This window comes from Sinohyriopsis cumingii, chromosome 10, assembly GCF_028554795.1.
Source record: "Sinohyriopsis cumingii isolate HCF-2022 chromosome 10, ASM2855479v2, whole genome shotgun sequence".
NCBI classification, from domain to species: domain Eukaryota; kingdom Metazoa; phylum Mollusca; class Bivalvia; order Unionida; family Unionidae; genus Sinohyriopsis; species Sinohyriopsis cumingii.
The window spans coordinates 121,723,896-121,751,791 of record NC_142970.1 but is presented as its reverse complement, the minus strand read 5'-3'; the positions used below and the strand labels follow the sequence as shown (position 1 = coordinate 121,751,791).

Sequence of the window (27,896 nt, the reverse complement as noted above, 5' to 3'; positions counted from 1 at the left end):
GAAAAATATGATCCATTGTGAATATAAATTTTAGGAATAAATTGCTGAAATTGGACTATCTTCACGATTCTATTTTTGGATTAGGAACTATTCATATTAAGATTAAGGCCTGATTTCAGCATAAACAAGTACATTCCATTGGACTGTGTCTTAATTCATAATTGAATTCCATTGGAATGTGTCTTAATTTATAATTGCATACTATTGGACTGTCTTAATTCATAATTCCATTCCATTGGACTGTGTCTTACTTCATAATTGCATACATTGGATTGTATCTTTATTCCTAATTGCATACCAATGGACTGTATCTTAATTTATTATTGCATACCATTGGATTGTATCTTAATTTATAATTGCATACCATTGAATTGTATCTTAATTTATAATTGCAAACCATTGGATTGTATCTCAATTTATAATTGCATACCATTGGACTGTCTTATTTCATAATTGCATTCCATTGGATTGTATCTTATTTCCTAATTGCATACATTGGATTGTATCTTAATTTATAATTGCATACCATTGGATTGTATCTTAATTTATAATTGCATACGATTGAACTGTGTCTTAATTCACAATTGCATTCCATTGCATTTTATCTTAATTTATAATTGCATATCATTGGATTGTATCTTAATTTATAATTGCATACCATTGGATTGTATCTTAATTTATAATTGCATGCCATTGGACTGTATCTTAATTTATGATTGCATACCATAGGATGGTATCTTAGTTTTTAATTGCATACTATTTTATTCAGGGTGAAATAAATTATTTGAGGGAATTCTGGATACCATTATGGTTCTTGGAGAACCAGTACATTTCCAGTTTTTTAATTTATAATGAACTTTTCAATCATTTTGGACTTTTAATGACCTATAAAAGGATTAGTTTGGATTCACTATAATACAGTAAATTCCTCTCACATTTTCATTTTAATTTTGACTTTTAAAATATTTGTTGAACTTTACAAAACTTGTTGGTTTTACTTCTTTCTGCTACTTAGTCTGTGACCACAGAGTTGTAACAATGTCACATTATGTTTGCGTCATATTATAACTGATACAATGTGTCAGAGCTTCCATTTTTGGTCTGGTTCCTTTATCCTCAATGTTTTACTAGGTTCCAGTGCATGCATATTGAATACTAGTGGAAATCAGTCAAGGGTCTTGTGTACCAGTCTACCAAGCTGATGAACTAAGTCAGACTATGATGATTTTGGGATGAAAACTTTGACACTTAGCAATGAGGAGTATGGGACTATGCATGATTCAGTGACATTGTTGTGTGGGTTATGGGACTGTGCATGATTCAGTTACATTGTTGTGTGTGTTATGGGACTGTGCATGATTCAGTTACATCACTTTATGGGTTATGGGACTGCTTGATTCAGTTACATTGTTGTGTGGGTTATTTGACTGCATGATTCAGTGACAGTGCTGTGTGGGTTATGGTACTATGCATGATTCAGTGACATTGCTACGTGGGTTATGGGACTATGCATGATTGAGTTACATTGCTGTGTGGGTTATGGGACTATGCATGATTCAGTTACATTGTTGTGTGGGTTATGGGACTATGCATGATTCAGTTACATTGCTGTATGGGTTATGGGACTGTGCATGATTCAGTTACATCACTGTATGGGTTATGGGACTATGCTTGAGTCAGTTACATCAATGTATGGGTTATGGGACTATGCTTGAGTCAGTTATATTGTCGTGTGGGTTATTCGACTGTGCATGATTCAGTGACATTGCTATGTGGGTTATGGGACTATGCATGATTCAGTTACATTGCTGTATGGGTTATGGGACTATGCATGATTCAGTTACATTGCTGTATGGGTTATGGGACTGTGCATGATTCAATTACATCACTGTATGGGTTATGGGACTATGCTTGATTCAGTTACATTGTCGTGTGGGTTATTCGACTGTGCATGATTCGGTGACAGTGCTGTGTGGGTTATTGTACTATGCATGATTCAGTGACATTGCTATGTGGGTTATGGGACTTTGCATGATTCATTGTTGCTGTTATCGTTATGGGACTTTGCATAATTCAGTGCCATTGCTAAATGGGTTAGGCAACTTTGCATATTTCAGTGACATTGCTGTATTGATTGTGGGACTTTGCATGATTCAGTGACATTATTGTGTTGGTTATGCGACTTTTGATTCAGTGACATTACTGTTTGGGTTATGGGAATTTGAATGATTCAGTGACATTGCTGTGTGGTTTATGGGACTATGCATGATTCAGTTACATTGCTTTCTGAGTTATGGGACTTTGCATGATTCAATGACATTGTTCTGTGGGTTATGGGACTTTGCATGAGTCATTGTTGCTGTATATGTTATGGGAATTTGAATGATTCAGTGACTTTGCTATGTGGTTTATGGGACTTTGCATGGTTCATTGTTGCTGTTTGGTTTATGAGACTATGCATGATTCAGTGACATTGATGTGTGGGTCATGGGACTTTGCATTGCTGTTATGGTTATGGGACTTGCATGATTCAATGATATTGCTGTATGGATTGTGGGAATTTGCATGATTCAATGACATTGATGTGTCGGTTATGCAACTTTGAATGAATCAATGAAATTGCTTGTGGGTTATAGGACTTTGCTTGATTCGTTTACATTGCTGTATGGGTTATGGGACTTTGCATGATTCAGTAACATTGCTTACTGGGTTATGAGACTTTGAATGATTCAGTGACATTGCTGTGAGGAGTTTGGGACTTTGCAAGATTCATTGACATCACTATGTGGGTTATGGGAATTTGAATGATTCAATAACATTGCTGTGAGGAGTTTGGGATTTTGCATGATTCAGTAACATTGTTCTGTGTTGTTAAAAAGTTTTATGTAGCCATCGGATGAAAAATTAGCTCACTTGAGTTTGGGTGACCTTTTGGTATGATCCTGTGTCCATCCTAACCATAGTCAAATATTTGGTGATCTTATGGTATGATCCTGTGTCCATCCTGACCATAGTCAAATATTGGGTGGTCTTATGGTATGATCCTGTGTCCATCCTGACCATAGTCAAATATTGGGTGATCTTATGGTATGATCCTGTGTCCATCCTGACCATAGTCATATATTGGGTGATCTTATGGTATGATCCTGTGTCCATCCTGATGATACAGTCAAATGTTGGGTGATCTTATGGTATGATCCTGTGTCCATCCTGATCATACAGTCAAATATTGGGTGATCTTATGGTATGATCCTGTGTCCATCCTGACCATAGTCAAATATTGGGTGATCTTATGATATGATCCTGTGTCCATCCTGACCATACAGTAAAATATTGGGTGATCTTATGGTATGATCCTGTGTCCATCCTGACCATACAGTCAAATGTTGGGTGATCTTATGGTATGATCCTGTGTCCATCCTGATCATAGTCATATATTGGGTGATCTTATGGTATGATTCTGTGTCCATCCTGATCATACAGTCAAATGTTGGGTGATCTCATGGTATGATTCTGTGTCCATTCCGACCATAGTCAAATATTGGGTGATCTTATGGTATGATCCTGTGTCCATCCTGACCATAGTCATATATTGGGTGATCTTATGGTATGATCCTGTGTCCATCCTGACCATAGTCAAATATTGGGTGATCTTATGGTATGATCCTGTGTCCATCCGATCATAGTCATATATTGGGTGATCTTATGGTATGATTCTGTGTCCATCCTGATCATACAGTCAAATGTTGGGTGATCTCATGGTATGATTCTGTGTCCATCCCGACCATAGTCAAATATTGGGTGATCTTATGGTATGATCCTGTGTCCATCCTGACCATAGTCATATATTGGGTGATCTTATGGTATGATCCTGTGTCCATCCTGATGATACAGTCAAATGTTGGGTGATCTTATGGTATGATCCTGTGTCCATCCTGATCATACAGTCAAATATTGGGTGATCTTATGGTATGATCCTGTGTCCATCCTGACCATAGTCAAATATTGGGTGATCTTATGATATGATCCTGTGTCCATCCTGACCATACAGTAAAATATTGGGTGATCTTATGGTATGATCCTGTGTCCATCCTGACCATACAGTCAAATGTTGGGTGATCTTATGGTATGATCCTGTGTCCATCCTGATCATAGTCATATATTGGGTGATCTTATGGTATGATTCTGTGTCCATCCTGATCATACAGTCAAATGTTGGGTGATCTCATGGTATGATTCTGTGTCCATCCCGACCATAGTCAAATATTGGGTGATCTTATGGTATGATCCTGTGTCCATCCTGACCATAGTCAAATATTGGGTGATCTTATGGTATGATCCTGTGTCCATCCTGACCATAGTAAAATATTGGGTGATCTTATGGTATGATCCTGTGTCCATCCTGACCATAGTAAAATACTGGGTGATCTTATGGTATGATCCTGTTTCCATCCTGATCATACAGTCAAATATTGGGTGATCTTATGGTATGATCCTGTGTCCATCCTGACCATAGTAAAATATTGGATGATCTTATGGTATGATCCTGTGTCCATCCTGACCATAGTGAAATGTTGGGTAATCTTATGATATGATCCTGTGTCCATCCTGACCATACAGTCAAATGTTGGGTGATCTTATGGTATGATCCTGTGTCAATCCTGGCCATACAGTCAAATATTGGGTGATCTTATGGTATGATCCTGTGTCCATCCTGACCAGTCAAATGTTGGGTGATCTTATGGTATGATCCTGTGTCAATCCTGGCCATACAGTCAAATATTGGGTGATCTTATGGTATGATCCTGTGTCCATCCTGACCATAGTCAAATATTGGGTGATCTTATGGTATGATCCTGTGTCCATCCTGACCATAGTCATATATTGGGTGATCTTATGGTATGATCCTGTGTCCATCCTGATGATACAGTCAAATGTTGGGTGATCTTATGGTATGATCCTGTGTCCATCCTGATCATACAGTCAAATATTGGGTGATCTTATGGTATGATCCTGTGTCCATCCTGACCATAGTCAAATATTGGGTGATCTTATGATATGATCCTGTGTCCATCCTGACCATACAGTCAAATGTTGGGTGATCTTATGGTATGATCCTGTGTCCATCCTGACCATACAGTCAAATGTTGGGTGATCTTATGGTATGATCCTGTGTCCATCCTGATCATAGTCATATATTGGGTGATCTTATGGTATGATTCTGTGTCCATCCTGATCATACAGTCAAATGTTGGGTGATCTCATGGTATGATTCTGTGTCCATTCCGACCATAGTCAAATATTGGGTGATCTTATGGTATGATCCTGTGTCCATCCTGACCATAGTCATATATTGGGTGATCTTATGGTATGATCCTGTGTCCATCCTGACCATAGTCAAATATTGGGTGATCTTATGGTATGATCCTGTGTCCATCCGATCATAGTCATATATTGGGTGATCTTATGGTATGATTCTGTGTCCATCCTGATCATACAGTCAAATGTTGGGTGATCTCATGGTATGATTCTGTGTCCATCCCGACCATAGTCAAATATTGGGTGATCTTATGGTATGATCCTGTGTCCATCCTGACCATAGTCATATATTGGGTGATCTTATGGTATGATCCTGTGTCCATCCTGATGATACAGTCAAATGTTGGGTGATCTTATGGTATGATCCTGTGTCCATCCTGATCATACAGTCAAATATTGGGTGATCTTATGGTATGATCCTGTGTCCATCCTGACCATAGTCAAATATTGGGTGATCTTATGATATGATCCTGTGTCCATCCTGACCATACAGTAAAATATTGGGTGATCTTATGGTATGATCCTGTGTCCATCCTGACCATACAGTCAAATGTTGGGTGATCTTATGGTATGATCCTGTGTCCATCCTGATCATAGTCATATATTGGGTGATCTTATGGTATGATTCTGTGTCCATCCTGATCATACAGTCAAATGTTGGGTGATCTCATGGTATGATTCTGTGTCCATCCCGACCATAGTCAAATATTGGGTGATCTTATGGTATGATCCTGTGTCCATCCTGACCATAGTCAAATATTGGGTGATCTTATGGTATGATCCTGTGTCCATCCTGACCATAGTAAAATATTGGGTGATCTTATGGTATGATCCTGTGTCCATCCTGACCATAGTAAAATATTGGATGATCTTATGGTATGATCCTGTGTCCATCCTGACCATAGTGAAATGTTGGGTAATCTTATGATATGATCCTGTGTCCATCCTGACCATACAGTCAAATGTTGGGTGATCTTATGGTATGATCCTGTGTCAATCCTGGCCATACAGTCAAATATTGGGTGATCTTATGGTATGATCCTGTGTCCATCCTGACCAAACAGTCAAATGTTGGGTGATCTTATGGTATGATCCTGTGTCAATCCTGGCCATACAGTCAAATATTGGGTGATCTTATGGTATGATCCTGTGTCCATCCTGACCATAGTCAAATATTGGGTGATCTTATGGTATGATCCTGTGTCCATCCTGACCAAACAGTCAAATATTGGGTGATCTTATGGTATGATCCTGTGTCAGTCTTGATCGTAGCCAAATGTTGGGTGATCTTATTTTATGATCTTGCGTCCATCCTGATCATACAGTCAAATATTGTGTGATCTTATGGTATAATCCTGTGTCCATCCTGACCATACAGTCAAATATTCTGGAGGACATTTGTTTGATCCGATTATTAAAAAAAGCTATATAATAAATAAGTAAAATTGACATGCTATAAAGTGGGGGGGGATAGTTTTCAAATATTGTATTCTTAACATTTTTAACCAGTTTGGCTTCCTTGGTAAAGAATTTCTTGTTACATTAATGCAAGACAAGTGACTAATGTCAGGCCTACTTTGGCCTCTTGTTTTTATATGACATCATTATAAGTAGAGTAAACTGTAATAGGTTGCAGTGTTAAACTTATAATAAATCGCTCTCACAGAAATCTCACATTCTTACAAAGTAAGTCTATACACATAAAATAATTCGTGAAATCCATTGCTCATGCTGTTTTTTAAAGAAATCCATGGCTAATTCTGTTTTTTAAAGAAATCCATGGCTGATTCTGATTTTTAATGAAATCTATGGCTAATTCTGGTTTTTAATGAAATCTATGGCTAAATCTGGTTTTTAATGCAATCCATGGCTAATTCTGGTTTTTAATGAAATCCATGGCTAATTCTGTTTTTTAAAGAAATCCATGGCTGATTCTGATTTTTAATGAAATCTATGGCTAATTCTGGTTTTTAATGAAATCTATGGCTAAATCTGGTTTTTAATGCAATCCATGGCTAATTCTGGTTTTTAATGAAATCCATGGCTAATTCTGGTTTTTAATGAAATCCATAGCTAATTCTGGTTTTTATTGAAATCCATGGCTAATTCTGGTTTTTAATGAAATCCATGGCTAATTCTGGTTTTTAATGAAATCCATGGCTAATTCTGGTTTTCAATGAAATCCATGGCTAATTCTGGTTTTTATTGAAATCCATGGCTAATTCTGGTTTTTATTGAAATGCATGGCTAATTCTGTTTTTAATTAATTCTATATCTAATTCTGGTTTTTAATGAAATCTATTGCTAATTCTGGTTTTTAATGAAATCTATGGCTAATTTTGGTTTTTAATGAAATCTATGGCTAATTTTGGTTTTTAATGAAATCTATGGCTAATTTTGGTTTTTAATGAAATCTATGGCTAATTTTGGTTTTCAATGAAATCTATGGCTAATTTTGGTTTTTAAAGAAATCTATGGCTAATTTTGGTTTTTAATGAAATCTATGGCTAATTTTGGTTTTTAATTAATTCTATATCTAATTCTGGTTTTTAATGAAATCTATTGCTAATTCTGGTTTTTATTGAAATCCATGGCTAATTCTGGTTACTATTTCTCTTCAGATTCAGAGATATACCACATTGTCTTCTCTCTACTCACAACTTGGATTCAAAAGGAAAGCCACATTTTACCAGCGGGTTGCAGCTATGCAGTGTGTGGCTCCACAAAACCCACGACAGAACTGGCACCAATGTTATACACTGCTTTTACCGGCACTTGAGGGCTACCGGATCTTCTTGGATCCTAAAGACATTCCTTCAGGTTGGAAACCAGCACCTGCTGTGTGTTCATTGATATGGAAATTTATTGGGTTTGAAAGGAAGGGTTAGAAAGGCTGGACCTACACTAAAACAATCACTGAAAATTTAATGGGGAAGGCTCTCCACTACATATCATAAAATGGGGAACATATGTTCTTAGTATAATTAATGCAAATGGAATGCAAAATGAATGTCAAAATATGAAGAAGCAGTGCAGATGAAATGATAAATGCATTTTGACGAATACAGAAACCACATTGCTCAAGACAGATTGATGAATGATACCCATGGACTAAAAATGACATCAGTGTAATAAAATCAGAAAGCATTATTGGCCGTACAACATAGGCCATACAACATCGGGTTGCTTGAGATATTTAATGAAATTTTGCAAACCTGATATGCTTCTAGCAGATGAGCAGTACTACTTTCCTCTTACCGATTTATTGAAAAAATGTTGAAAAAAGCGGTCAAAATTCTACTACTCATCGGTGTTGATTCAGACAAGTAAGCTTGATCTGATGTGATTGGTCTAGATGCACAGTAAGGGTTATTCCCCAAGTTATATTTAGATCTGATGTGATTGGTCTCAATGCACAGTATGGGTTATTCCCCAAGTTATATTTAGATCTGATGTGATTGGTCTAGATGCACAGTAAGGGTTATTCCCCAAGTTATATTTAGATCAGATGTGATTGGTCTAGATGCACAGTATTAGTTATTCCCCAAGTTATATTTAGATCTGATGTGATTGGTCTAGATGCACAGTAAGGGTAATTCCCCAAGTTATATTTAGATCTGATGTGATTGCTCTAGATGTACAGTATGGGTTATTCCCCAAGTTATATTTAGATCTGATGTGATTGGTCTAGATGCACAGTAAGGCTTATTCCCCAAGTTATATTTAGCTCTGATGTGATTGGTCTAGATGCACAGTAAGGGTTATTCTCCAAGTTATATTTAGATCTGCTGTGATTAGTCTAGATGCACAGTAAGGGTTATTCCCCAAGTTATATTTAGATCTGATGTGGTTGGTCTAGATGCACAGTAAGGGTTATTCCCCAAGTTATATTTAGATCTGATGTGATTGGTTTAGATGCACAGTAAGGGTTATTCCCCAAGTTATATTTAGATCTGATGTGATTGGTCTAGATGCACAGTAAGGGTTATTCCCCAAGTTATATTTAGATCTGATGTGATTGGCCTAGATGCACAATAAGGGTTATTCTCCAAGTTATATTTAGATCTGCTGTGATTAGTCTAGATGCACAGTAAGGGTTATTCCCCAAGTTATATTTAAATATGATGTGATTAATCTAGATGCACAGTAAGGGTTATTCCCCAAGTTATATTTAGATCTGATGTGGTTGGTCTAGATGCACAGTAAGGGTTATTCCCCAAGTCATATTTAGATCTTAAGAAAATTTCATGGCACATAATAGGAATTGAAGTGGAATTTTGAGAGAATTCAACATGTTTATTGATGCAGTCTTATACAATATTGCTGTTCAATATTCACCTTATAGAGCATTACTCAGACCTGCCATCCCTTACAATTTTGCCATAAGTCTTACGAAAATACCAGTAACATATGAACTTACGGAATAAAAGCAGAAACTAAGGAAATATGATTGTTGCTGTAAAATCAGGATAATCGGCTCATCCATGTTTGATTTTGATCTGGGTTTCATATTAGTTTTGTGGAGTTGGTCAGGGAACCAGACTTTTGACTAGAGTATCTTGTACACTTTAAATTGCACATGTTTTTTCATGCAAAATATCAAACTGTTGATTATTTACAGACAAAAAAGAAAATAAGCCGCTTAAAAAGTGTTAATAATCTGTACTGAGAAATCAACAGGAATATTCAGATTCTTGTGAATAAAAGCAGGAAAGGGAAATAATTACATACATTGGACATCATAGGTCAATTGAAGCATGTTTCTCAGTGGGAGACTTGATTATTGTCATGTGAAATAAATATAAACATAAAAGCCATTGAGCTTCAGTGGGTTTGGAACTAAAGTTTATGCAAGTGTACTAGAGGTAAATAAGGTTTACTTTTACTTTACAAATGTGTCAGCTAAATGTAATGTTTACCTTCCCTCAATTAGTTTCAAATACTAAACATTATAAATACATGTTTTTCAACTTTAAAATAGCAGTGAATGATATTTTGTTACACTTTATGGAAAACTAGTCAAATTTTGGACAAAATAAACTGCCTTACTGAGATGGTCTTATTAGGGTTGGCAGGTCTGCATTACTGTTCAACAATGAACACTTTATGCTGCATTATTGTACAACAATTAACACCTGATGCTGCATTAGCGTAAAACAATTAACACCGTATGCTGCATTTCTGTACAACAATTAACACCTTATGCTGCATTACTGTACAACAATTAACACCTTATGCTGCATTAATGTACAACAGTTAACACCTGATGCAGCATTACTGTACAAAAATCAACTCATTATGCTGCATTACTGTACAATTAACACCTTATGCTGTATTACTGTACAACATTTAACACCTGATGCTGCATTACTGTACAAAAGTTAACACCTTATGCTGCATAACTGTACAAAAATTAACACTATGCTGCATTACTGTACAACAATTAACACCTTATGCTGCATTTACTTGACAAAAATCCACTCCTGATGCTGCATTACTGTACAACAGTTAACACCTGATGCTGCATTACTGTTCAACAGTTAACACCTGATGCAGCATTACTGTACAACAATTATCACCTTATGCTGCATTACTGTACAACAGTTAACACCTGATGCTGCATTATTGTACAACAGTCAACACCTGATGCTGCATTACTGTACAACAATTAACACCTTATCCTGCATTACTGTACAAAAATTAACACCTTATGCTGCATTATTGTACAATTAACACTATGCTGCATTACTGTACAAAAAATAACACCTTATGCTGCATATACTGTACAAAAATCCACTCCTGATGCTGCATTACTGTACAACAACTAACACCTGATGCTGCATTACTGTACAACTGTTAACACCTGATGCTGCATTACTGATCAACAATTAACACCATATGCTGCATTACTGATCAACAACTAACACCATATGCTGCATTACTGTACAACAGTTAACACGTGATGCTACATTACTATACAACAGTTAACACCTGATGCTGCACTACTGTACAACAATTAACACTTCATGCTACATTACTGTACAACAATCAACACCTGATGCTGCATTACTGTACAAGAGTTAATACCTGATGCTGCATTACTGTACAACAGTTAACACCTGATGCTGCATTACTGTACAACTGTTAACACCTGATGCTGCATTACTGTACAACTGTTAACACCTGATGCTGCATTACTGTACAACAGTTAACACCTGATGCTGCATTACTGTACAACAGTTAACACCTGATGCTGCATTACTGTACAACAGTTAACACCTGATGCTGCATTACTGTTCAACAGTTAACACCTGATGCTGCATTACTGTACAACAGTTAACACCTGATGCTGCATTACTACTATTTATGTAATTTTATACAACCCTAATGAATGGCCCATCCTTATCTGTTTTATATTTTATATTTATGTTATTTCAGACAACCCTATTGGGTGGCCTATCCTTATCTGTTTTTTATTTTATATTTATGTAATTTCAGACAACCCTAATGGGTGGCCTATCCATATCTATTTTATATTTATGTAATTTCAGACAACCCTAATGGGTGGCCTATCCATGTCTATTTTTATATTTATGTAATTTCAGACAACCCTAATGGGTGGCCTATCCATGTCTATTTTATATTTATGTAATTTCAAACAACCCTAATGGGTGGCCTATCCATGTCTATTTTATATATATGTAATTTCAGACAACCCTAATGGGTGGCCTATCCATATCTGTTTTATATTTATGTAATTTCAGACAACCCTAATGGGTGGCCTATCCATGTCTATTTTATATTTATGTAATTTCAGACAACCCAAATGGGTGGCCTATCCATGTCTCTTTTATATTTATGTAATTTCAGACAACCCTAATGGGTGACCTATCCATATGTTTTATATTTATGTAATTTCAGACAACCCTAATGGGTGGCCTATCCATAGCTATTTTATATTTATGTAATTTCAAACAACCCTAATGGGTGGCCTATCCTTATCTATTTTATATTTATGTAATTTCAGACAACCCTAATGGGTGGCCTGTCCATGTCTATTTTTATATTTATGTAATTTCAGACAACCCTAATGGGTGGCCTATCCATGTCTATTTTATATTTATGTAATTTCAAACAACCCTAATGGGTGACCTATCCATGTCTATTTTATATATATGTAATTTCAGACAACCCTAATGGGTGGCCTATCCATATCTGTTTTATATTTATGTAATTTCAGACAACCCTAATGGGTGGCCTGTCCATGTCTATTTTATATTTATGTAATTTCAGACAACCCTAATGGGTGGCCTATCCATGTCTCTTTTATATTTATGTAATTTCAGACAACCCTAATGGGTGACCTATCCATATGTTTTATATTTATGTAATTTCAGACAACCCTAATGGGTGGCCTATCCATAGCTATTTTATATTTATGTAATTTCAGACAACCCTAATGAATGGCCTGTCCTTGTCTATTTTATATTTATGTAATTTCAGACAACCCTAATGGGTGGCCTATCCTTATCTATTTTATATTTATGTAATTTCAGACAACCCTAATGGGTGGCCTATCCTTATCTATTTTATATTTATGTAATTTCAGACAACCCTAATGGGTGGCCTATCCATGTCTATTTTATATTTATGTAATTTCAGACAACCCTAATGGGTTGCCTATCCATGTCTATTTTTATATTTATTTAATTTCAGACAACCCTAATGGGTGGCCTATCCTTCAAATAAGAGTTCTACATGAGCTTATATTCTCAGCTCGGAGAATGGGTAATTTACCCATGGCAGTCAGGTGAGATACAATTTTATATTAGTCTTGGCAGTCAGATGAGGTAAAGTTTTATATTGCCCATGGCAGTCAGGTGAGGTACAATTTTATATTACACATGACAGTCTGGTGAGGTACAATTTTATATTACTCTTGGCAGTCAGATGAGGTACAGTTTTATATTGCCCATGGCAGTCAGGTGAGGTACAATTTTATATTACACATGACAGTCTGGTGAGGTACAATTTTATATTACTCTTGGCAGTCAGATGAGGTACAGTTTTATATTGCTCATGGCAGTCAGGTGAGGTACAATTTTATAATACTCTAGTCAAGTCTCATATATTCAGTATTAAAATAAAAAAGTGACTGTTGTTATCTTCAACAGACATTGTACATTAAATGATTTATTTTTTTATCACCTGATGAAAATTCAAAAACTGAACAAGATTTTGCCCTATTTTATTCCTGTCCTGTCATTATGACTTGGGTGGATCCTGTCCTGTCTTTATGACTTGGGTGGATCCTGTCCTGTCGTATGACTTGGGTGGATCCTGTCCTGTCATTATGATTTGGGTGGATCCTGTCCTGTCATATGACTTGGGTGGATCCTGTCCTGTCATTATGACTTGGGTGGATCCTGTCCTGTCATTATGACTTGGGTGGATCCTGCTCTCTTAAACTGATTTTCTTTACCTGTCTCATCCAGTCTGTAATAAAACGAAAAATTTCCAGCTATGCCAAAATGGAATTGCAGAATTAATTCTTATATTTTCCAGCTAAATCTTTTTTTATATTTCATGATCTTTGCATAAAAAACATCCTCAGAGGTACCTTGTCATTTATTTTGTTGTTGTTGTTGTAGGGTTTAACGCCATTTTTCAGTACATGATAGGCTATACATGGCGGCCAGTATTAATGGTGGAGGAAGAACCCGGGAAATCCCTGGAAAGAACCACTGACCCTCAAGAAGCTACTGGCAAGCTTTCTCACATACCCACATTGGCCGAATCCGAGACTCAAACCCATGAAGACAGAGGTGAGATGGCAGTGATCCATAACGGAGAGTGCTTTAGACCACTCGGACACTCGGGGCCCCCATTAATTTTGTAGAATGAAACTTATAGGTATTTTTCATCTCTTAAAAATGGAGGTGTATAAAAAATTACATTTGAAAATGGCCATTCTAGTAAGTTGAAATGTAGATAATAAAATAAGGAAATTTTGCCTATCACCAATAATAGATACCATAATAGTTGTCTTCTCACCTTTAGTAGTTGTTGGTTCAGCCTTAATAGTTACCTTGTTATCTTTACTTGTTACCTTGTAAACTTAAATAGTTACCTTGTCATCTGTACTTGTTACCTTGTAAACTTAAATAGTTGCCTTGTCATCTTTACTTGTTACCTTGTAAACTTAAATAGTTGCCTTGTCATCTTTACTTGTTACCTTGTAAACTTAAATAGTTGCCTTGTCATCTTTACTTGTTACCTTGTAAACTTAAATAGTTACCTTGTCATCTTTACTTGTTACCTTGTAAACTTAAATAGTTACCTTGTCATCTTTACTTGTTACCTTGTAAACTTAAATAGTTACCTTGTCATCTTTACTTGTTACCTTGTAAACTTAAATAGTTACCTTGTCATCTTTAATTTTTGCCATGTCACCTTTAATAATTGTCTTGTCACTGTTAAAATTGTTTAAATTGATTCTTGGAATCCTTTGTTGTGCCTTGCATGAGAAGAGGCCATGGTTTATTTAGAACAGTTATTGAAAGGGAAGTAACTTTGGAAGTATTTCCTGTTGTGACTAACACAAGAGTTATTCATTTGACTCCAAAATTCTGCAACAGAGTAAAGAATACTTATGTGCCTTCAGTAGAAACGGTCTGATTTACTTTGGAAGAGTAAACTACTCACAAATATAAGGAGTATTCAACCCACAGAGTGTATATGACTACATACATACAGCCTACACATAGTGTATATGACTACATACATACAGCCTACACATAGTGTATATGACTACATACATACAGCCTACACGTAGTGTATATGACTAGTGGCATACAGCCTACACATAGTGTATATGACTACATACATACAGCCTACACATAGTGTATATGACTACATACATACAGCCTACACATAGTGTATATGACTAGTGGCATTCAATCCACATAGTGTATATGACTACATACATACAGCCTACACATAGTGTATATGACTACATACATACAGCCTGCACAGAATGTATATGACTAGTGGCATACAGCCTACACATTGTGTATATGACTAGTGGCATACAGCCTCCACAGAGTGTATATGACTAGTGGCATACAGCCTACACAGAGTGTATATGACTAGTGGCATACAGCCTACACAGAGTGTATATGACTAGTGGTATACAGCCTACACAGTGTATATGACTAGTGGCATACAGCCTACACAGAGTGTATATGACTAGTGGCATACAGCCTACACAGAGTGTATATGACTAGTGGCATACAGCCTACACATTGTGTATATGACTAGTGACATACATCTTATGCAGAGTGTATATGACTAATGGCATACAGCCTTCACAGTGTGTATATGACTAGTGGCATACAGCCTACACAGAGTGTATATGACTACATACATACAGCCTACACATAGTGTATATGACTAGTGGCATACAGCCTGCACAGAGTGTATATGACTAGTGGCATACAGCCTACACAGTGTATATGACTAGTGGCATACAGCCTACACATAGTGTATATGACTAGTGGCATACAGCCAACACATTGTGTATATGACTAGTGGCATACAGCCTACACATTGTGTATATGATTAGTGGCATACAGCCTACACAGAGTGTATATGACTAGTGACATACAGCCAACACATTGTGTATATGACTAGTGGCATACAGCCAACACATTGTGTACATGACTAGTGACATACAGCCTACACATAGTGTATATGACTAGTGACATACAGTCTACACAGAGTGTATACGACTAGTGGCATACAGCATACACATAGTGTATATGACTAGTGACATACATCCTATGCACAGTGTATATAACTAATGGCATACAGCCTACACAGTGTATATAACTAGTGACATACAGCCTACACACAGTGTATATGACTAGTGGCATACAGCATACATACAGTGTATATGACTAGTGACATACATCCTATGCACAGTGTATATTACTAATGGCATACAGCCTACACAGAGTGTATATGACTAGTGACATACAGCCTACACACAGTGTATATGACTAGTGGCATACAGCCCACACATAGTGTATATGACTAGTGACATACATCCCATGCACAGTGTATATAACTAATGGTATACAGCCTTCACAGTGTATATATGACTAACAGCCTTCACAGAGTGTATATGACTAGTGGCATACAGCCTACACAGAGTGTATACGACTAGTGGCATACAACCTATACATAGTGTATATGACTAGTGGCATACAGCCTACACATAGTGTATATGACTAGTGGCATACAGCCTACACACAGGGTATATGACTAGTGGCATACAGCCCACACATAGTGTATATGACTAGTGACATACATCCTATGCACAGTGTATATGACTAATGGCATACAGCCTTCACAGTGTGTATATGACTAACAGCCTTCACAGAGTTTATGTAATAAGCAGTACAAAATCCACACACAGTGTATATGAATAAGGAATACTACCCACACAGTACATGATGAATAGTTGAATGCAACGCACATATAGTGTATATGAATAGTGGAATACAACCTACGCATAGTGTATATGAATAGTGGAATACAACCCACACATAATGTATATGAATAGTGAAATACAACCTAGACTGAATGTATATGAATAGTGGAATAAAACCCACACAGAGTGTATATGACTAGTGACATGCAGCCTACACACAATGTATATGACTAGTGGCATACAGCCCACACATAGTGTATATGACCAGTGACATACATCCTATGCACAGTGTGTATGACTAATGGCATACAGCCTTCACAGTGTGTATATGACTAACAGCCTTCACAGAGTTTATGTAATAAGCAGTACAAAATCCACACACAGTGTATATGAATAATGGAATACTACCCACACAGTACATGATGAATAGTTGAATCAACGCACATATAGTGTATATGAATAGTGGAATACAACCTACACATAGTGTATATGAATAGTGGAATACAACCCACACATAATGTTTATGAATAGTGAAATACAACCTAGACTGAATGTATATGAATAGTGGAATAAAACCCACACAGAGTGTATATGACTAGTGACATACAGCCTACACACAGTGTATATGACTAGTGGCATACAGCCCACACATAGTGTATATGAATAGTGGAAAACAACACACACACAGTGTATATGAATAGTGGAAAACAACACACACAGTACATGATAAATAGTGGAATACAATCCACACCACACACAGTGTATATGAATAGTGGAATACAACCTACACAGAGTGTAAGTGAAAAGTGGAATACAACTCACACTGTATATGAATAGTGGAATACAACACACACAGTGCATGCTGAATAGTGGAATACAACCCATACACAGTGTAAGTGAATAGTGGAATACAACCCACACAGAGTGAATATGAATAGTGGAAAACAACACACACAGAGTGTATATGAATAGTGGAATACAACCCACACGGAGTGTTTATTAATAGTGGAAAACAATACTCACAGAACATGATAAATAGTGGAATACAATCCACACAGTGTATACGAATAGTGGAATACAATCCACACAGAGTGTATATGAATAGTGGAATACAATCCACACAGAGTAGTGGAATACAACCCACAGAGAGTGTGTAGGAATAGTGGAAAACAACCCACACAGTACATGATGAATAGTGGAATACAGCCCACACAGAGTTTATATAATGATTGGCATACAACCCACACTTGTATATGATTAGACAATATTTTATTTGTGTCCGTATATACACAACATATACACTGCTTCCATATAAGACTATATTTGGTGTATATGTCCATATATACACTGCTTCCATTTTTGTTTGGGTCCGTATGTATGTGTGTGTATATATATATATATATATATATATATATATATATATATATATATATATATATATATAATGTTCAGTTCCATATATTTACCTTAGATCCATATGTATAATGCTTCCATTTCAGACACACAACATTCCTACTTCATGTCCTTTTTGACCACCTTAGTCCTCAGGAACGGCAAGAAATAGCTGCCAGTCTGGAAAATTTGGCTTCTCAGTGTGAGGTCACAACCTTGCCTCTACCTTTGGAGTCAGGTGCACTAGTTCCACATGTTCCTTTGATGAAAATCCCATTAGTAAAGTAAGTTCCACATGTTCCTTTGATGAAAATCCCAAATGTATAGTAAGTTCCACATGTTCCTTTGATGAAAATCCCAATAGTAAAGTAAGTTCCACATGTTCCTTTGATGAAAATCCCATTAGTAAAGTAAGTTCCACATGTTCCTTTGATGAAAATCCCATTAGTAAAGTAAGTTCCACATGTTCCTTTGATGAAAATCCCAATAGTAAAGTAAGCCTATATTTTTTCAGTTTGTTCTCCAGTCCAGGATTGTGCAAAATTGTGTTTTTTTTTCTCCAGCTTAGTGTACTACAAAAGTTTGATAACTTGGTCATCAATTAATATTTTGTTTTGCTGCCTCTGTAGTTTGTACCTTTATCTGATTAGAGTAGCATAATGCTGCTTAAATTTTATGAAATTTATTCAACTCTTTAAAATATTATTTTTTAAAAAAAATGCCTACTGAATCTCAGTGCAAACACTTATGTTCATTTTGACTCCAAGTGATATTTGCTTTGGTGATTTGAATGTTTCTTGGTTGCGTTGATTCCTTGTTGCTTTTATTTTGGGGTGAATGAATTAGTAAACTATTTGATACTGTTCACCTAGTTTTAGATATGTCCCTAAAGTGACTATTTAAGAAAGAGTTCACCTAGTTTTAGATATGTCCCTGAAGTGACTATTTAAGAAAGAGTTCACCTAGTTTTAGATATGTCCCTGAAGTGACTATTTAAGAAAGAGTTCACCTAGTTTTAGATATGTCCCTAAAGTGACTATTTAATAAAGAGTTCACCTAGTTTTAGATATGTCCCTAAAGTGACTATTTAAGAAAGAGTTCACCTAGTTTTAGATATGTCCCTGAAGTGACTATTTAAGAAAGAGTTCACCTAGTTTTAGATATGTCCCTGAAGTGACTATTTAAGAAAGAGTTCACCTAGTTTTAGATATGTTCCTAAAGTGACTATTTAAGAAAGAGTTCACCTAGTTTTAGATATGTCCCTGAAGTGACTATTTAAGAAAGAGTTCACCTAGTTTTAGATATGTCCCTAAAGTGACTATTTAAGAAAGAGTTCACCTTTTCTCAAAAATTGACTTATGTAACATTCCAGTATGCAGTTGGATAGAATTAGTTACAGTCACCAAGAGATTTTTTGGGGGGGATGTCGGGTTTCAGAGTCATGATGGACATTCGAAGGGGAAAAGGATATGCTATTATTTGTATGAAGATGCAAAAGGTTGGTTTACCAGTTAAAATTATTTAGAAAGAACTGTTGCGGACAGTCCCAGACAAATCTTTAGTACTCAGTATCACTGGAATGATTTGCTTATGTTCCTGTCTTGTATTAGAAAACTAAAAATTATTATCAAGTGGAACTCAAAATTACCATTAGCTAGAACTCAAAATTACCATCAGTTAGAACTCACATTTACCATGAGCTAAAACTCAAAATTATCATTGGCTAGAACTCAAATTTACAATTAGCTAAAACTCAAAATTGCCATTGGCTAGAACTCAAAATGACCATCAGCTATAACTCAAAATTACCATCAGCTGGAACTCAAAATTACCATCAGCTGGAACTCAAAATTACCATCAGCTATAACTCGAAATTACCATCAGCTGGAACTCAAAATTACCATCAGCTGGAACTCGGAATCACCATCAGCTGGAACTCAAAATTACAATCAGCTGGAACTCAAAATTACCATCAGCTAAAACTCAGATTTACAATTAGCTAAAACTCAAAATTACCATCAGCTAAAACTTAGATTTACAATTAGCTAAAACTCATAATTACCATCATCTGGAACTCAGAGTTTAGCCCCATAGCTTTTCAGGCTTTTGAGAAACCTCTTTGTATAGATGACATCGATTTTGTCATAATGAAGCTGTAACCAGCCAGCAATGTACACATAATTACCTTGTATTAAAAGTTTGTTTTCTTCCATTGGAATAAATAGAATGTAATTTTCTTATAAAAGATTACAAATTTGTTTAAATTTGATAAACAAAAATGGAAGACAATGTTATGTTATTTATTAATTCATAAATCCATTCATAATCTGTTACCAATTGGGTGTCTAATTGTCTATTTTGTTATGTGAAAAAACTGTTTTCACTCATGAAATACCTCAAGTGATCTTCCTTGCAAAGAGTTGTTTGATTTCCAGTATAAAGTGGTGATTAATTGAGGGATCTTTATAATTTTCAGGTCTTTCAAACTTGTTAGCCTGTCTCCCCATCTGGAACCTCAAAAACTGGAAGCAAAGGGAGACAAGTTTGACTCGGGTGTTTTCATATTCACACCCTTGACTCTTGGATCTAGTCCAGTGAAGGATAAAACCAAAGTGGGTATGTACATATAAGCACAAGATGAGATAATGTATTTTATTATCCCAATCTTTTTGTTACTTTCTGTCAATTGTTTATATGTTTATCAGTAGCTATCCCAGCCTCCACCACTGAATATAAATACATGAAACTATGTAGATTTTGGATAAAACTTCATTTAATTTGTCACAGCAGGAAGGCGCACCTTATATTTACATGTACTTGAGCTTTTATTTAGGTCTTTCAGAGTGGCAGATGGGCTGTAGACACTTCTGAATAAAGTCAGGGTCTTTCAGAGTGGTAGATGGGTTATAGACATTTCTGTGTAAAGTCGGGGTCTTTCACAGTGGTAGATGGGTTATAGACATTTCTGTGTAAAGTCGGGGTCTTTCACAGTGGTAGATGGGTTATAGACATTTCTGTGTAAAGTCGGGGTCTTTCACAGTGGCAGATGGGTTATAGACATTTCTGAGTTAAGTGTCATGTATGGGTGGAAGATGGGTTATAGACCTTCAGAATATCCTCAGTTCTTTACAAATGACTTCAACTTCTGCAAGAGACCTGGAGTTAATCTTGGTGATGCATCTCATGTTGACAAGTTTTAGGTGGGTGAGCATCCAGCTAGATTTGAGAACAGATTCTCATGTTGTTGTTGTTCTAGGGTTTAACTACATTTTTCAGCACAAGATAGGCTATACATGGCGGCCAGTAGAACTGGTGGAGGAAGAACCCTGGAAAACCTAGGGAAGAACCACTGACCCATGAGAAGCTACTGGCAGGCTTTCCCACGTACCCACGCTAGCCGAGCCTTGGACTCAAGCCCACGCAGACAGAGGTGAGATGGCAGTGATCCAGAACAGTGAGCGCTTTAGACCACTCGGCCACTCAGGGCCCCGCTGTTGATGCTACAACAGTAAATGACACAACTGTTTAATCTTTAGGTTTCATAACTTTGAAACATTGCTTCCATGCTGCAAGTGATGACATGTTGTCTAGTCATTGCTTCCATGCTGTAAGTGATGACATGTCATCTAGTGATTACTTCCATGCTGCAAGTGATGACATGTCGTCTAGTCATTGCTTCCATTGCAGTAAGTGATAACATGTCATCTTGTCATTGCTGTAAGTGATGACATGTCATCTAGGTTTTGCTTCCATTGCAGTAAGTGATAGCATGTCATCTAATCATTGCAGTAAATGATGACATGTAATCTAGTCATTACTTCCATTGCTATTAGTGATGACATGTCATCTAGTCATTGTTTCCATGCTGTAAGTGATGACATGTCATCTAGTGATTACTTCCATGCTGCAAGTGATGACATGTTGTCTAGTCATTGCTTCCATGCTGTAAGTGATGACATGTCATCTAGTGATTACTTCCATGCTGCAAGTGATGACTTGTCATCTAGTCATTGCTTCCATGCTGTAAGTGATGACATGTAGTGATTACTTCCATGCTGCAAGTGATGACATGTCATCTTGTCATTGCTGTAAGTGATGACATGTCATCTAGGTTTTGCTTCCATTGCAGTAAGTGATAGCATGTCATCTAATCATTGCAGTAAATGATGACATGTAATCTAGTCATTACTTCCATTGCTGTTAGTGATGACATGTTGTCTAGTCATTGTTTCCATGGCACCTCAAGTGGCCAAGTGGTCTAAAGCGCTCTCCGTTACAGATCACTGCCATCTCACCTCTGTTTGCACTGGTTCAAGTCTCAGATTCAGCCAATGTGGGTATGTGAGAAAGCTTGCCAGTAGCTTCTCATGAGTCGGTGGTTATTTCTGGGGTTTTTTCCGGGTTCTTTCTCCACTATTAATACTGGCCGCCATGTATAGCCTATCGTGTGCTAAAAAATGGCATTAAACCCCACAACAACAACATTGTTTCCATTGCTGTAAGTGAAGACATATCATCTAGTCATTACAACCATGGGCTGGAGGGCAGTTAAAAATAGGCATTATTTACATTTTAGTTTTTTTTTCTAGTATCCAGTGGAAAGGGCCGAGAGGTATTTGGTCTAATGACAACATTGTTACAATATACAGTGTGTGACAGTATCAGGGATTTGCAGTTGTAGTTATAAAAAGTTGCTCTAATACGCATTGTTGAAAAATGCAAACATTAGTTTCATTAGAACTTGTATTGAATGTGGATGTAGGGTCAAGGACTCAGCTTCATATGAAAAAAATAATGACCTTGACCTTGAATGGATGAGCATTAATCCTTATGAATGTCTAATTAGAATCAAACCTGTGATAGTAAGGATGCAAAGACCCTATATTGCCAAGGTGCTATAATGGTTTTATTAGATAGGTGAACTGCTACAGAAGACTGATCCAGTGGCCTAGTGATTAGAACATCCACCTCAAATGCAGGAGTTCATGGGTTCAAATTCTGACCGAGTCATACCAAAGACTTATAAAAAATGGTACTGCTTCACTAGGCACTCGGCATTAAGAGGTTAGTGTTAGGACTGGTGTCAGGATAATGTGACTGAGGGGGACATCATGCTACATGTCTGCAGCTTGATGCCCCAGTGGTAGACATCACTATAAAGTGTCACACTGCTGACATCATAGCGATATGACTGATTTTTAAAAAAGCTACATTAAAAATTAAATCAGATGCACACACAAAAGATAAATAGTTTTCAAACATGCAGTGTACACATTTCATTTTATTGTCATTGATTCAGTTCTTTCATTTTACATTAATATTTTCCTTTCATCCAGTGGGAATATAAAAAAAACTATCCTGGAGAAAAAATATTGCTTATGCAGACAACTGTATTGGACAGAGGTATTATAATTGATATAATTTGTTTAAATATCAGTCTGAGGAGGTCTTTGAATTGACAGACTCCTATATAAGTCTGAGATCTTTGAATTGACTAAACTTGATTGCACAGACTCCTATATAAGTCTGAGATCTTTGAATTGATATAACTTACTTTCAGAAATATATTTCATTATATAATTAATAAGTAAAGTAATGAGATTTTTTTAGGTATAAGAATGTTGATTGGCATGTACAGTCCTATATCATAAGAAGGATGACTGGCATGTACAGTCCTATATCATAAGAATGATGACTGGCATGTACAGTCCTATATCATTAGAATGATGTCTGGCATGTACAGTCCTATATAATAAGAAGGATGACTGGTATGGACAGCCCTATATAATAAGAAGGATGACTGGTATGGACAGCCCTATATAATAAGAAGGATGACTGGCATGGACATCCCTATATGATAATAAAGGTGACTGGCATGGACAGCCCTATATAATAAGAAGGATGACTGGCATGTACAGTCCTATATTATAAACAAGGGGCTTGCATCAAACGAAGGAATAATTGGCTTAACATGTACCAGACCTAGATTTCTGTTTTTAGATTTTAGGTGGATGGAGGGGGACTTCTGTGAGGTACATCTAGAATTATGCAACCCAATGATAGAGGAACTAAAGGTGACCCAAATGGTAAGATGTTCTCTTTAATTTCAGTTTTTAAAAAATGAAACATTTTATATTATTGTTAATTAAATGTATAATTTATTCAGTTATTTGAATAATAATTGTAACATTCTGATTCGGGGGCCCCGAGTGGCCAAGTGGTCTAAAACACTCACCGTTATGGATCATTGCCATCTCACTTCTGTCTGCCTGGGTTCGAGTCTTGGGCTTGGCCAGTGTGGGTATGTGAGAAAGCTTGCCAGTAGTTTCTTGTGGGTTGGTGGTTCTTCCTGGGGTTTTCCCTGGTTCTTCCTCCACCATTTATACTGACCGCCATGTATAGCCTATCTTGTGCTGAAAACTGGCATAAAACGACAGCAATATCATTCTAAATCATTTTATAATTAAAATATATCTTCATCAATCAGGAAACCTATATTAAAGCAAAAAATTATGGATAGGAAAAAGACTTGAAATGCAAAGAATAAAGTTGTAAAATTATCTTCCTCCAATAGTGTAATACTTCTGGTAAATGGCACTGCTGTTGTTTTTGTGATGTCACATAGTTCAAACCCCACTGACCCCTCCATCGTCGCACAAGTTGCACCCCTCTCCATTACGGATCACTGCCATCTCACCTCTGTCTGTGTGGGTTTGAGTCTTGGATTTGGCCAATGTGGGTATGTGAAAAAGCTTGCCAGTAGCTTCTCAGGGGTCAGTGGTTCTTTTCAGGGATTTCCCGGGTTCTTTCTCCACCATTAATACTGGCCGCCATGTATAGCCTGTCATGTGCTGAAAAATGGCATTAAACCCAACAACAACAACAACAGCAGCACCCCTCTCAACCCCCTCTTTGTTGTTGGACATATATGGATGGCTCCCTATGTGGACAATTGTTATGTATATCTGTATTGTGTGGTTAACTTTTGTCCATGATTATAGATTGTACCTTAAGATAATGGTCATTTGTACACAGCATGTTTACCACAATGTAAGTTTGACCTTGTTTACGAATTAGTGAATTTTCCATTAGAAATGATTTTTCCAGAACGTTCTGTTGCATCATTGTTCAGTTCACAGATTGCATATAAAGCGCTTTTGTAAACAACATTTGTTTCATATTAATCACTAGGAACATTTGATCTGAGTTGGGAGTTGTATTCACATGTAATTCATTTGTTGGAATTACTTGAGTGCTCATTGACTGGATTATTTGGAGATTTTGGTGAATTCATTCACAGACAATATGGATTATATCGTTGTCATATATAACTGTTGCATCAGCATCATGATAACATTCTGTACTTTTGGAATTGTGAAAGAACATCTAGGATTATTTGGGATTTAATTTACATAACTATAAATGTCTTGAATTTTCAGTTGTAATTTAGGGAAATAAATTGTTTATTGAATTTTACTAAACTAGTTTGTTTTGCTTCAATATGTTACTTAGTTGAAGACCATAGAGTCATAACACAGGATAAATTAAATATACATAACATCTTGTTGCTTGGTGTAATGCGACATTATGTAATTCTTATGACTTGTTGCTATGAATCAAATAAAAATATGCAATAATAAAAATTATAACACTCGCTTAGTATAATGCTATCCATGGGAGCCATAAAGCACATGACCTCATAATGAGACTGCCTGATAATGGAGTACATGGTACATTACTCCCATATTATATACAGTACTCCCATATTATAATGCTGTCTTTAGAGTTGGGATATACCACCTTATGATGAAATATATAGTACTCCCATATTACAATGCTGTCCACAGGTATTGGAATATACCACCTTATAATGAAGTATACAGTACTCCCATATTATAATGTTGTCCATAGAGTCAGAATATACCACCTTATAATGAAATATACAGTACTCCCATATTATAATGCTGTCCGTAGAGTCAGAATATACCACCTTATAATGAAATATACAGTACTCCCATATTATAATGCTGTCCGTAGAGTCAGAATATACTACCTTATCATAAAATATACAGTACTACCATATTATAATGCTGTCCACAGGAGTTGGAATATACCACCTTATAATGAAATATACAGTACTCCCATATTATAATGCTGTCCATAGAGTCAGAATATTCCACCTTATAATGAAATATACAGTACTCAAATATTATAAGGCTGTCCACAGGAGTCAGAATATACCACCTTATGATGAAATATACAGTACTTCCATATTATAATGCTGTCCACAGGAGTTGGAATATACCACCTTTAATGAAATATACAGTACTCCCATATTATAATGCTGTCGACAGGAGTTGGAATATACCACCTTATAATGAAATATACAGTACTCCCATTTTACTATGCTGTCCACAGGAGTCAGAATATACCACCTTATAATGAAATATACAGTACTCCCGTATTGTAATGCTGTCTGTAGGAGTCAGAATATTCCACCTTATAATGAAATATACAGTACTAACCTATTATAATGCTGTCTGTAGGAGTCAGAATATATCACCTTATAATGAAGTACATGATACATATACAATACTCCCTCATTGTAACACTCTCTATATGAACCATATAAGATAAACCTTATAGTAAGATGACATGGATTATCCATATTATATTAACAACATGCATATTAATATTCTGTAAACTTGCATATCCAAATTCTATACAAATTGCATATTCATTTACTATAAACAACATGCATATCCAAATTCTATACAAATTGCATATCCATTTACTATAAACAACATGCATATCCAAATTCTATACAAACTGCATATCCATTTACTGTAAACAACATGCATATTCTATATTAATAAGAAACATGCATATCCAAATTTTATAAACAGCATGCATTTCCATATTCTATAAATAGCATTGCATATCCACATTCAATAAACAACATGCATATCCAGATTCTGCATATAAAAAATTGCATATCCATTTTCTGTAAAAACACACAAATCCATATTCTATACAAATTGCATATCTGTATTCTATAAATAGCATGCATATCTGTATTCTATAAATAGCATGCATATCTGTATTCTATAAATAGCATGCATATCTGTATTCTATAAACAATATGGATAAAAGTAAATAAATTGGAATCACTACAAATGTATAATGTACAAGACTACAGTGAATAGAAAACAGTCCATCAGATTAATGGACATACAATTATTGGACAGCCCATCTGATGAATGTACATAATCTATTAGTGGTCATTTGAGTCCAAAACAGTCTATCACATGAATGGACATAATTTACTAGTGGTTATGTGTAGTTGTTCAACCATTGACTAGATGAAATTTTAAATATGTAAAGATTGTATGAGAAATTATTATTATTATTGTTGTTACTTTGCTGCCATTGGTGGTTAAAGTTGTTCAAATGATCTTAGTAATTAAATAAGATATACTATGTAAATAGACTTAAATTGATTGATTTAAAAATATTTTCAGGGCCTTCTGACAGAGGGAGTAGAGCTTGAGGTTTGTCCAGCCAGTGTGACCATTCCAGCAGCATCAGGATCACAGCTTGTCAAAATCATTGCCCGGCCAACTAGCTCTGGAAACCTCACAATCTATGGTATGGGCCTGCCAGAAAGACAGAATTGTATAAGTGTTATATA

General features: G+C 36.1%; 1 protein-coding gene across 1 annotated transcript in view; it reads left to right on the top strand.

The window, feature by feature from the left end:
* The window catches only part of LOC149791122 (trafficking protein particle complex subunit 9-like), a 225,865-nt gene that overhangs the window by 132,842 nt on the left and 65,127 nt on the right, over positions 1 to 27,896 (top strand). The window contains exons 8-13 of the mRNA XM_089973044.1: positions 7,941 to 8,139; positions 13,036 to 13,129; positions 18,313 to 18,489; positions 20,682 to 20,821; positions 24,206 to 24,291; positions 27,727 to 27,853. Of these exons, the coding sequence (XP_089829170.1) occupies positions 7,941 to 8,139; positions 13,036 to 13,129; positions 18,313 to 18,489; positions 20,682 to 20,821; positions 24,206 to 24,291; positions 27,727 to 27,853 (823 nt within the window). The remainder of the gene's footprint in view (positions 1 to 7,940; positions 8,140 to 13,035; positions 13,130 to 18,312; positions 18,490 to 20,681; positions 20,822 to 24,205; positions 24,292 to 27,726; positions 27,854 to 27,896) is intronic.